The 12205-nt window shown below is 39.3% G+C and overlaps 2 protein-coding genes across 4 annotated transcripts; both read right to left on the minus strand.

Annotated features, from left to right (window-relative positions):
* Positions 1–464: 464 nt before the first annotated feature.
* ccdc124 (coiled-coil domain containing 124) lies at positions 465–4023 on the minus strand. Its single transcript, XM_034081084.1, has 5 exons — positions 3927–4023; positions 2869–3046; positions 2120–2312; positions 1867–1972; positions 465–994 (listed from the first exon to the last, which is right to left on the minus strand). The coding sequence occupies exons 2-5, from the start codon at positions 3025–3027 to the stop codon at positions 790–792; spliced, it is 663 nt and encodes a 220-aa protein (XP_033936975.1). The 5' UTR covers positions 3028–3046; positions 3927–4023; the 3' UTR covers positions 465–789.
* A 476-nt stretch (positions 4024–4499) lies between these two features.
* cluap1 (clusterin associated protein 1) lies at positions 4500–11135 on the minus strand. 3 transcript variants are annotated; one of them, XM_034081823.2, is made up of 13 exons: positions 11065–11135; positions 10098–10284; positions 9899–10010; positions 9530–9614; positions 9242–9421; positions 8305–8400; positions 7674–7757; positions 7433–7566; positions 7031–7172; positions 6038–6113; positions 5828–5938; positions 5632–5681; positions 4500–4827 (listed from the first exon to the last, which is right to left on the minus strand). In XM_034081823.2, the coding sequence occupies exons 2-13, from the start codon at positions 10117–10119 to the stop codon at positions 4657–4659; spliced, it is 1263 nt and encodes a 420-aa protein (XP_033937714.1). In that variant the 5' UTR covers positions 10120–10284; positions 11065–11135; the 3' UTR covers positions 4500–4656. The 3 variants fall into 3 exon arrangements, with proteins under 3 accessions (XP_033937714.1, XP_033937715.1, XP_033937713.1); XM_034081824.2 differs by lacking the exon at positions 11065–11135 and adding an exon at positions 10617–11034 and having other exon boundaries at positions 10098–10207; XM_034081822.2 differs by lacking the exon at positions 11065–11135 and adding an exon at positions 10617–11034.
* Positions 11136–12205: the final 1070 nt, after the last annotated feature.

Consider the following 12205-nt stretch of genomic DNA (forward strand, 5'->3'; position numbering starts at 1 on the left):
TAATGACTGATTTTAAATGCCATTTTCTTAATGTCTTTCACTTTTTTGTAAAGCACTTTGAATTGCCTTGTGTTGAAAAGTGCTATATAAATAAACTTGCCTTGCCTTGCCTTGTGACAGTCACTTCAATTTTCAATGTTAAAATGTTTTAGTATTTACTCAAAAAAACAACTCCTTTAAAGAAACTGTTTATTCACTTTAATTTAACTAAAAGCACAGAAAAAAGTCATTTGCAGCCATATCTATTTTGAAGCCCCCAATGTTGCTGGTGAATGGTGAGCACTACCCTGGACACACAATTATAGTCAACTTTCTCCTTATGTAGGTGGTAAAGTGTAACCCAGAATAAGCAATGCACAACAGCAGCAGATAGAACACATTTTTGACATCAGTGTGTGCCTCGGTAAGTGCACCTACTTACAACAAATAAGGAGAAGTCTTGCATTGAAAAGCGACAAGAGATATTTTCCATAGAGTGTTGAACTTTAATAAGTTACTTTCAAATCATCTGGCTTCCCACCTCTCAAGAAGTGCTAAAAAAAAAAGTATGTAATTAAATGAAATGGATGCTGAAGTGACACATTAGACTCATTGTGAATTAAACAAACCAAGCCGAGTCACCTGGCATTGGAAAGTTGTTTCTTGGTGGAAAACGGTGAAGCTCTCATCAGCGACACACATTTTTAAATGAAATTATTAGAATGAATTATTAGATTTTTTTCAATGGCAGTCTCTCCTATGAGCATTAGGCAGACAGTTTTCAAAGGGGCTATTGGGAGGGGAGTGCATTCACTTTGTGTTGTAGTTGGCAAAGCGTTGGTTCAGGGGGTTATCTGGTGATTTCATCCACTCCTTCTTTAGCTGTTGCTTCAGCTGCGACAGCCTCATGTTGGGGTTCTCCTGTTTTAGGCGGGGCATGTTGACCTCCTCATAGGCGGCAAACGCTGCTTTCATCCTGCGCTCCGGGTGGTGGTCGGTGTCATCTGGCCCGGTGCTGGAGATGGAAAAAGAGAATTTAATTATGGCAAATCAACAACAAAACAATCAGTAAGGATAGTCTTGTTTTGCAGCTTATCGTCTGATCCAATCACCGGGACTTTTGAAGCGAATCTCTGTCGGTCAAGAAGTGATTTTGATCCCATGCTCTTGTTTGTGTGTGTATACAAGTGTGCGCGATTTGTGTGTTTCTATGTGGATCTTCCCAAAGTGACAACCTTCAAGTCCGAAAAATTAAACCAATGCGAGAATGCCTTCAACCTAAATGATATCTTATATTTAGCTGTATATGAATTCACCGGTTTCAAAAATAAGTCTGATTGTATATATTCTCCTTCTTCTCATATTTTTCAGATTCGTTTTTTTTTTTTTGGTCTCAATCCAAGTTTCAAGTCTTCATTTCTTAAATAATGGTCTGATTAATATAGACTATAAAACAATGTATGCTTTGGACCGTGGCAACCTTGTGATTGACAGGTTTCCAACACGGTGATGTTTGGGTCAGGGACAACACCATTTAGAATGGATGTTGGCCAATAACCATCAGTGGAGATCAGAGCACCATAACGGCCCGTCCACACGGCGGCGTGCGTTGAAGCTTCAACGCTTCTGCCCAATCACTTTGAATGGGGTGACGTCATGCTTTGCCTAACTGCATGTTCAACTTGTGAAGCTTTGACGGAAATCATATGCCAGTACAAGCTCTAGCCAATCAAACCGTGTGCTTGTGTGTCCGGGGCGGGAGATTAATGTGATTGGTTGTTGGTCGAGTTTCAGACACGCCGTCGCCCACTGGCAAACTTCAACGCATGCCGCCGTGTGGACGCTGCGTTAGTAACAAAATGATGTCCCACACAGTACAAATGGTACCTGAGCACAGCGATGGCATCTTCTATTGATCGGGCTTCCACGGTTCCTTCCTCTGGGATAATCCTGTTCACATTCTCTTCCAGTGGAGTATCCAGGTGGCTCTTTTCTGTAGGAAGACATGGTATTTGATGATCAAGAGAATGTACTGGTTTTATCTTCATAACATCCAATGCTGCTGGATTGTGTCTTAACTCGTGTTTCCTCTTTATACTAACCAGCACACTTCTGAGGTCAGTTTAACCCTGAAATGTACCTTTTGGCTTGAGCTCTTGCTCCTTCAGTTGCTGTAGCTCGTTCTGAAGCACCTCCTCAATCTCGGCACGAGTTACTCTTTCGCTTGCCTCCCTCAGGGCTTTGCCTTTTATGGTGGAGGTCTCCTCATCGAGAAGACGTTGGTTTTCCTTTTTCCTCTCCAGGAGCTCGAGCCTCTTCTTCTCCTTGTCATCCTGCAATGACAGGAAGCTGTCTCCTTAGACTACCTACCCACTACATATATTTTGATCACTTAACTATTAAACAAGCTTTACTGATTCCCCATGACATTTATCATTCAATCAAATAAATAAAGCAATCACCCTAATACTATGAGGGTGCATTTCATTGGAAATATGTAGAGTTGAGTGAAGTAAGGCAGTGATAGCTACAGTATGTCCAGTACAGTACATATTGCAAAAAAAGGTTCCCCTTCTTCTTAAAGCAATCATAAATATGCGTAATGTTGTGACGAGGCTGTCTGGCTGCACAAGATATACATAGAACAAGCTGTAATTGTTGTATGCTAATTATGGTACATTTACAATATTGCTCCTTCGTTACGGTTTGTGATCTGTAACTGCTTGGTAATGCAACAAAACAATGTCCCACTGAGGATAACGAAGATGTAGTCCCATCCGATGTTTCAACTTCAGCTTAAAGTAAACGGACTATATGCACATCATCCAAGAAGTATCGTGGTGACAAACTGTCATAACTACTGAAAATTAAACAGATGAGATAGTTCACCTTTCTCTGCCCTTTTTTCAGAACAAGTTTGTCTGTCTCCTGCCACAAAGCATCCTCTTCCTGCTTCTTCTTGTCGGCGTCTGCCACTGCCTTGGCCTCAGCCTTGCGGGCTTTAGCTGTGGCCGCCTTGGAGTTCTCACCCTGGAACTTCTTTGGCATCCCAACAGCTGCTCTTCAGCTGACAGCCAAGGAAAAGAACAGAAGAGTTTGATTAACAGGTTATTTTTAAAGCTGATGATCAGTACTCATATAGCCAGGTTCAGCTACAATGATTCAAAACATACTCTACATTAGCTGCTATTGGCCCTTCATAGTGTATATTTGACAGATAGTCTTCAGATATATATCTTCGATTGTCATTATGTATAGATTTTACTTTAAAGATCTGTTTTTATGTTTAATTTGAGATGTTTTTATTTTATGTTTATGTCTATGTGTTTTGTACTCCTTTTCATTCACACATTGTGTGCAATGCCTTGTTTACATGCTGCTGTAATGAAAATCATTCTCAAATTGGGACCAATAACGTATCTTATCTTACATTATATATTTGTGCTTGTCTTTTTGGTGTTATCCCTTATATATTACAACCCAACAATGACTGTTTTAGCATGCAGTATTTTATATTATGTGTAATCTGAAACAGCTCTTCTAAAATAGATATGTAACATTGTAGGGCAAGTTAGTATTCTAACGTATTCTACATTAAATTAAAACAAATTACGTTGCAATAACGTAAGTTAACGGAAGACCACCATTAGCCCTGTTAGATGACTTCCCTATCTAGACCTCAGTTTGAAAACATGGGTTCGCAAACACAATACAGAACAGTTGGAGAAGGTTAACAAAGCCATACTTAAACTCTCTAAAATGACACAATGACAGCAGTGTTTTTGTTAGTGTAGCCTTCGCTAGTTAGCGATAGCTAGCTGATGTTAGCCTAAAAACAAGCCATGTTTGTTTGTCAATGAGCCGGCCATTCACTCAATAAATGTAGTCAAGCTTAAGTTGACATGATGATGATTACAATACACTTATATATAATCACGCTTTCATACCAGTATGAGATGAAAAACAGGTTGTAAGTAGACGGTAGTTGTCTGTTGTTTTGAAGAGGCATATGCCACCTCCTTTCTGAAACCTGCACGCACTCTGATGACGTAGTGTCTCCTATGGTTACATTACATACACGGATGTATAATAAGAATACCAAAGATGCTGATGATTCACAATAAAGAGGTGAAACCACAATTTTTTGAGAACAAATACATGTTTACTGCACTATTTTACATTGTAATGTTTTTTACTTCTAGGATAGCTTTTCAATAAATAAACTACTTAGGTATAAAGTGTAAAATGTGGATCTCTGTCAAAAATGTGAATTTCTTCCCATTAGGAATATTAAATTACATAAGTAAAATATAACAAGGCATTATTGGTGCCAAATAAAAAATAATAAAGCCTACAGCATAATTGTAAAACATATTTTCCTCTCAAATTAATACCGATTAAACCAACATTTCCCAAAACCAAAATACTGATCTTCAATATATGACTGATTCTTAAACAAAAGGTATTTTATTCTGCTTTCATAATCAAGTCAGGTGAAAGAGATAATACATTTTTTATATTTTTATTAAGGAATACAGTTTACACAAATATTTCAAAAATATGAACTATAGTTGCAAAAACAACATGATTGAACATAATAAATAATGCACATCTCTCTCGAATAAATGGTTTATCTGAACGGAAAAGCAGAAACAGCTGGATCTCTTCTTTAATTATTCAGAAATCATTATCGCTCTCCTCCAGCAGAGGTGGTCTTATCACCCCCTTTGAGGGGCGCACACCCCTGGACACTGGGCCCTCGAGACTGTCGTCCTCCAAATCCTTGCTCTCCTCTTCCTCACCTTCATCATCTTCCTCATCATCCACATCAATCTCGCTGTCTTCAGTCTGAAACAGTAGGGCAGGCAAGTTACTAAAATATCAAAGTTTTTAGAGTCCAGAAAATGATTACTGGATAGTTATTCAATATATAATCTGGAACTATAAAGGGATGGACATATTTCTAATTTAACTACACACTGAACCAGACAGATCTAACCAGATACACCTCTTTGGCTGTAGTGAAAACATACCAAGGAACTAAGTGATTTAATAGTGAATTGTCCACCTAGAGCCAGATAACTATTGGGGACCAGCTAAACCTCATTTAAAGTCAAAATCCATTTCCAAAACTTCAATAATGTTAAAAATAATCTGCACCAATATGAAAAAATACCAATTTCTTACCAACAAGTAAGCCATGGGACGGATTTGATCGTATAAACAATCCCAATGCATCAGTTCATTTGAGAATGGATTTTCCCTTTAAACAAACAGAGGAACAAGGAGTAAACCACAGTAGATCCCCGTCCTGCACAAACCTTTCCTCTCAGTTGTTTTTTGGCACGAGGGATTGACCTTCTGGAAACAGCTAAGGAGGGCTTTTTAAAAATAAAAGCGAATGGCAGAGAAAAATAAGATACTGAACAGAATATAAAATTAAAACCCAAAGGGACGTGAAACTGATCAGAGCTGGTACACAGGATATTTGGTTAAAGAGGACAAAACAGACAGCACTGGGTGATATTCAGAGCCATCGCTATTCAAATAAAAACACAATTATTCAATGATATTTAAGACATGCTTGCAACATCAGGATTCATTTAAGAAGAAAAATAAATATTGTATTGATGTTGCTTCAACAGTACTAACCTCATCACTATCACCCCCCTGCATGTTACCGACGAATCGCGCTGCTCTTCCTGTGGTGGAAAAATAGGCAACAGGTTTGATGATGAGTTTTAATAGAGATATAAAATCAATCTGAATCATAGAACAGGGAAATAATGCATATAATAACCAAAAGGCCCAGTTCTTGTAACTACATGGCTAGGCTTTATCCGCTGACCTGTCGTGATGCCGTTTCGTGTCGGCCGTGGCTTAGAAGGTCGACATTCTTCCATGTCGCTGTCCGAGCCTTCGTCTTCTGGCACGTCCATGTCAGAATCCTCATCTTTTACTTCGGAAAACACATATCATGGGATAAGTGTGTGAGTTCATATAAGAGGTGGAGATTTTGAGGCTATTGTTTTGGTTGCATGATAGGTTATTATCTCACAGGAGCTCTTCGTCAGGTCCCTCTCCTCCTCCTCCCTCAACACGTTCTGCATCATCCTCATTGTGTTTTCGGCCTCCTGCAGTGAAATGAAATGGGACAAACACTTATATTAAAGCCAAAATAAAGAGGGACGGTCTTAATGCAAGTCTCTATTCTATGGAGCCCCCTAGGGGACATGGAGAAGAAACAAAATAATTTGAAAAAAAAAAATGTGCGAGATATCGCAAAACCCCTTTGCAAAACTTTGCATTTAGCTCAATGTACTTCCTGGTCAGTTCGGCCGCTACGGCAACACAGAAACCACAACAATGGAGCGGTTCATCGATTTTACTTTGAGCTTGGCCTTAAATATAAAGATATAACATCAGTGCTTGGCAATAGGCACGGGTTTCACACATAGACTGTATATATAAAGGGTTTCACATAAGTGAAGACACCTCAAGAGAACACTCAGAGCGAGGGGACATGCACGTCCCTCTGAGCTGAGTTATTGACAGATTCGAATTTCGCGGATCAATAGCTCATGAACATAACGTTGTAAAAATACAAACAACATGACTATACAATCATAGCAAGGTAGACAACGAGCTACAGTCGTTTTTATCAGAACAGTTCGATACGCGCCGTCATCCGAGCTAAACATCAAGAATTGGTCACAATCTGCAGCTGGAGGAGGGAGAGGAGTGCTTAGGGACCGTCTACAAACTGCAACAGGGTTTTGCGAGATCTCGCAAAAGTATTGCGAGAACTTTTTTTCAAATAATACTTTTTTTCTTCTCCATGTCCCCTAGGGGGCTCCGTACTATTCTCCTCCATCCACTGAATTTGAGCTAGAAGTTAGTGTGAAAAATTGTCTTGTGTTATTTCTCATCACCACAGGTTAGAACAAATATAGTTTAAGAGAAGTGCTAGATGAGTCACTCCTAGGGGAATAAAGACAAGGAGGATGGCCAGTGTTTTAGAGTCATTGTTGAACATATCATCCACACACACCTCAAACCTCTCCTGCTCCAGCCTATGGTATTCATCCAGCTGAGACTCCAGGAAGCAAAGGTTCCTGAACTTCTCCACAAAGGTTTCATATTGCTTCTGCAGATCTTCCTCAATCTTTTCATATTCATCCATGAAGGCTGGCCTGAAAAAATTATTTATGTTTTAAAACAAGCAATTATAACGGTGTAGACACCGTTACTTTTCAATCAATGTGTTGTTAAAAGACACAACAATACCATTTGAATTTAGCTATAGCACAACCTGAATGGCAAACATTTTGAGCAAAGAGTGCAAATAATGGCACTCAAAATAAAAGGTTACACCCCCATTAACTCCATTTAATTTGCTTATAATCATTCCTGTCATTACGCCTATTTGCTAACTGTCGGGTTATGAACTTACCTGACACTCTGCAGTGTCTGGAGCCTTTTCCGATTCCTCTCCAGCTCCTGGTTCTTTTTTTCTATCTTAGCGTCCAGACTGGTTTCATCAGAAACAACATTACTCAGCATGTCTTTGGTCTTCTCCACACTTTCCTGATTCATGAAAATAAGAGCATTGTGGCCGATTCAGTGCCATTTCCTTGGTAAAAACAGGTCCTTGTGTGAGTTTTAAAATGAGGATTGTCAGGATGAAGACTTACCAAAACTTCCTTGATGGCAGCTCTCAGGGCCTTTTCAGTCTCATTGATTTCCAGAGGTCTGGCGATAGCCGCAGTTCTCATTTCCTGTGGGAACATTAAGAAAAAAAGACAGCATAGTAATATCCTGCATCACTTTAAAAAATGTAGTCCTTTTAAATAGACTGTGGTACAATTGTATCAATACCAAAAGGAATGAAATAATTATCTTTAACATGTGTAATGCCTTTTCAGAAAAATATATCACTTTGTTGCTTGGAATGCACTGAAAACTAACAAGACAAACATGTCGCTGATGACGATGACCTAATGTTTTATTTATAAGAAAAATATATGCTAGAGGGGGTAGGACCAGAAAAGTTTTTTTTAAGCTTCTTCTTGCCCCTGTTGAACATGACAGAGACTATTTGAGATTTTTTTTTTGTTTTTTTGTTATTTTTGGTACTTTGTTATAATTATTAATTTGAGTGAGAAAAAAAAGAAAAAAAAAGAGAATATATTATATATATTATTGTTGTATGTTTTTGTTTCTGACATGTTCAATAAACTGACAAAAAATGTGGACTTCTAACTGTATGTCGAATGTAAAAAAGAAGAAGCCCCATCATTGTTTTCACTGTCACAGATCTCTTACCCTTAAATCCACTTCTTTTCCCAGTAAATCATACAGAGATGCTCCTTTAGATGTGACATCGGATGCCAACTGCCGAGCCGCTTTAAGATCTGAAATCTTAAGTGAAGAGAGGGTGAGGGCTTAACAGCAACGTAAGGTTTTCTCCTCAACCACCAATTTGATAAATTATATTTTGAAAACAGGAGGGAGACAGCAATCAGGAAGGGAATAGAAAGATGAAAAAAACCCTATCTTTCCACCGTTGTTTACAAAGAAAACTGAAAGATATTAAATAGCACAGTTTAAAGTCTGGGATTTGACATGCATGTGGGTCAGATTTACGGGGACCGACTCGATATAGATGGTGTTCAAGTCAAGTTATACAAGAAAAATGTATAAAAATATGAATTCAGGCCACAGTCTGCTAATTTCAACAATATATGGCATTTGGGCTCAACTTAAAGGTGAGGTAGGTAAGTTTGAGAAACCGGCTCGAGATACACTTTTTGTTATATTCCATAGAATGCGCTTAACATCCCGATAGCAATGAATATCTGAAGTGCTTTGACAAAAAATCCATAAAAGAATGTCATCTGTGGAAGCCGTAGTACTGTAAAAAGCACGACCAATCATCTGAGCCGGCCCGGCTAAAATAACTGGATGGCCTACCTGCCTGTCAGCCTTCCTTCTGTGCACAAACTTATCTCGTCCCCTCATTGGTCATGTGCGCGTTCGTGTGTGTTGGAGGAGGGGCTCTGTAAGGAAGTGGCAGATTTTTTCCGGTTGTGTATTTTCAAATTCTAGCGCACTCGAGCTGGTTTCTCCAAAATTACCTACCCCACCTTTAAATGTCACAAAGGTTTTATTGTTTATTAGAGCTGATAGCTTAGTTGTTAAGATAAGAAACAGCTAAGGATAAAGCGACATAGCTTAAACATAAAAGAAGAGCAAATCTTACCCGTGAGCCGAGGTCGAACTTGAATTTGCTGTTCTCCTCCTCGGTTTGCTCTCCCAGGGCCATCTGTTTGGTCTTCATAGCGCTGTACAGCACTGAGGTGATCTTCAGCATCTCTTTCACTGCGTAGCCATCAGCCTGATAGAGGCGTTTGGTGTTCAACTTGATGTGAGCCTTAGTTGCCTGCAACCATGTGAGACACTGGTTAAGACTGACTGACTGACAATCAGCAGACCTTCAATAGCTAAGAGTAATCTGTTCATTCTGTATAAGCTTAAGAAAATAGCTCACCATAAACTGGGCCACCGCCTTGATGAAGAATATTCTGTCTGACTCTGTATCTACATCAGTAGGAATATCCATCTGAGGCTCATATCTATGTGAAATGAAAAAGGGATAGGGATAAAAAGAAAAAATCACAGTATTTCAATACAAAGTTTAGGCTGATCTAAGTGACAAACCAATATCCAATCTAAACCATGAACCAAACCAGTGTTAGTTAATGTTTTAACTACATTGTACTGAGATACATATTACAAATGACAACTTTACATTTTATTAACAGGAAATAGTGTGCAATCATGTACAGAAACAAATAATATTATTTCAAATAAAAAAGAAAATCTTGAAAAATGTAGAAGGTGTGTATTTTGAGCATACCTCTTTACAAGCCATATTAGTATTTCAGCCACTAAAGTGAAATTTGGAGTTCTGAAGTTTTCCATGGATATCAACCGCGGATAGCCCAAGGCCCTCATCATTTCTGTGAAATCTGTCAAATGTCATGAAACTCCAATTAATAGTCACAAAACACATGTTTTTAGCTAAGAGATAATAATAATTTCCTACAGTCACTTACTTCTTAAGTCTCTAAATGACATTTTGACCTGCCAGCTCCTTCACAGCAGATGATGCTCTCGTAGCAGAGGATGTGTTTACAGACAACCAAGGTGAGGACTGCACTCAGGACTGTCTCAGAGTCGATCGAGAAAACGTACATTCAATTGTAAATCCTGACTTCCATCGAAATGTTAAGGTGGTGGAAGCTAAACAAAAAGCATTATGATTGAACAGAATCCTTAAGGAGTTAACGTTTACAGGCATATCAATGTTAGATAGTGTATATTTCATTAGTAACAAAGCAACTGTGTGAATGTATCCTCAGTTGAACAGCCCTATAGCAGCGTTGTAAATCCTCTATTAGGAATATTGTGGCTAGGTTGTAGCTATTTAGCAAACAGCTAACGATCGGTGTCACCGCGGTGGTTAGCAGCACGTCAGCCGGAAACAAGACACACTTTTTCTGAACAGCCTGGTTGACATGCTAACAAACTTAGCATAATGTTATGTTTTTTAGAATTCGAATAATGTTTGTTACCTGTCGCTGGAGCTAGCTGTTCATTCGCCCCAACTATAGATGGTCTCTATGGAAACCGACCAACGGAAGCTCAACGCGTTCAAAAAGACTAGCGATGACCTTTTTATTATAGGTCCTCAGGTACATTTCAATTCATACGATTATATGGGTATATTTATGGATGGTTTAACCGACTTTAATTGACCATTTATTTTGAATTAAATTTTCCAACAAAAAAATGCATTGGGTGCACTGAGCTGTGTTGTTCTTGTGGGTTTTCAGTTGTTGTAAAGTGTGTTGTAAGTAGTCTCTTCCAAGGTAGCTAAACATAACAAGTCAACATAACACTGATGAAAAAATAAACGTAGATTACTTAATCGTAATTTTGTGGATGCATGATTTACAAATGTATTGCTTTTTGTTGACATTGTAGTATTGCTACATTTGACTGAGTAAATGAATACTTTACTGCAACTTTCTTCCACTGGCTGAAGTGTGCATTACGGATGGCCGCCGGGGGGCGACACATCCCAGTCTGCGCCACAGAAGCCTTTCATTTCAATGGGCTGCACTCCTGACGCAGAGCATGATGGAGCAAACTGGTGAGCCACCTCACAACAACAACACTGGAAATGATTCTCCTGCTGCCTGCGGCCTCCACAGTAAACGCCTTAAAGAGCTGGAGAATGCCGCCCTGCAAACCACTTTAATATCACGGATGGAGACTGAATCTGGGGCGGACTCCGGGGGCTGGACGGAGCAGCAGTCCGGGGAGGGCGAGCAGTCGGACGGCTTGTCCTTGAACCACCGGGCGGCTCCTCCGCAGTTCGGCGCCGACACCGAGGCGGAGGAAGCGGAGTCGGGGGGAAATGACGACGAGGAGCGGGTCGAAGAAGAAAGGACCCTGACTGACCATTTAAACAAAAGGCTGCTATCCTCGTTTCTGGAGAAGCTTAACGAAAGGGACCTGGCACTTCCCGGTGTTCAGCGTCTGGACTGTGCGGTAGCGGACGAGGACTCGAACAGGGTCGCAGAGGAGTGGTGAAGAACCGGGCAGAAGACAAGCAGAGAAACATAGAGATGTTTGAGGGATTCAGGACCGATGTGCACTGAAGCACAATCCCACAACAAGAATGATAGACTTTCATTTTGGCGTACCAGTTTATTCTGAAAGAAGGAGTGTCTGGAAATGTTATGCTTACTTTTGTACAGTGAGAATGGGTGAAAGATAAAGAAAATGCAATAAATTAACGTCATGCGATATGAAGTGCTTTTGTAATTATTGTCGGCATGTATCTCTGTTAAGGAACGTTTCCATCTTTTCATCACCAAAAATATGTATTAGGCCTACTGCTTAGAAAGGAAATTAATAAAATACAAATAATGTAAATGGTTCATTCTACAGAAAAGGTGGAATCTGGGTGATACAAATCTGCTGAAATATATTCCTTCTAAAAACATCTAAAACCTGTTAAATAGCAATAACTAACTCTTAACTTGATGAATCCACAACAAGTAGAGCTTAAAGTATTTTCATTTTTTAAATTATTTTTATACTTTATACAATGCTTATTTACATAGGAATGTCACTGGTGTTACGTGTTACCAGG

This window comes from Pseudochaenichthys georgianus, chromosome 4, assembly GCF_902827115.2.
Source record: "Pseudochaenichthys georgianus chromosome 4, fPseGeo1.2, whole genome shotgun sequence".
Taxonomy (NCBI): domain Eukaryota; kingdom Metazoa; phylum Chordata; class Actinopteri; order Perciformes; family Channichthyidae; genus Pseudochaenichthys; species Pseudochaenichthys georgianus.

Coding starts and splice junctions, on each gene's coding strand:
- cluap1 (XM_034081823.2), bottom strand. CDS start 10,119: ATGTCATTTAGAGACTTAAGAA. Junction 9,615..9,898: donor CTAATATGGCTTGTAAAGAG/GTATGCTCAAAA, acceptor CATTTCACATAG/ATATGAGCCTCAGATGGATA. Junction 7,758..8,304: donor GAAAAGAAGTGGATTTAAGG/GTAAGAGATCTG, acceptor ATGTTCCCACAG/GAAATGAGAACTGCGGCTAT.
- ccdc124 (XM_034081084.1), bottom strand. CDS start 3,027: ATGCCAAAGAAGTTCCAGGGTGAGAACTCCAAGGCGGCCACAGCTAAA. Junction 1,973..2,119: donor GCAAGAGCTCAAGCCAAAAG/GTACATTTCAGG, acceptor GTCTTCCTACAG/AAAAGAGCCACCTGGATACT. Junction 995..1,866: donor GATGCCATCGCTGTGCTCAG/GTACCATTTGTA, acceptor TTCCATCTCCAG/CACCGGGCCAGATGACACCG.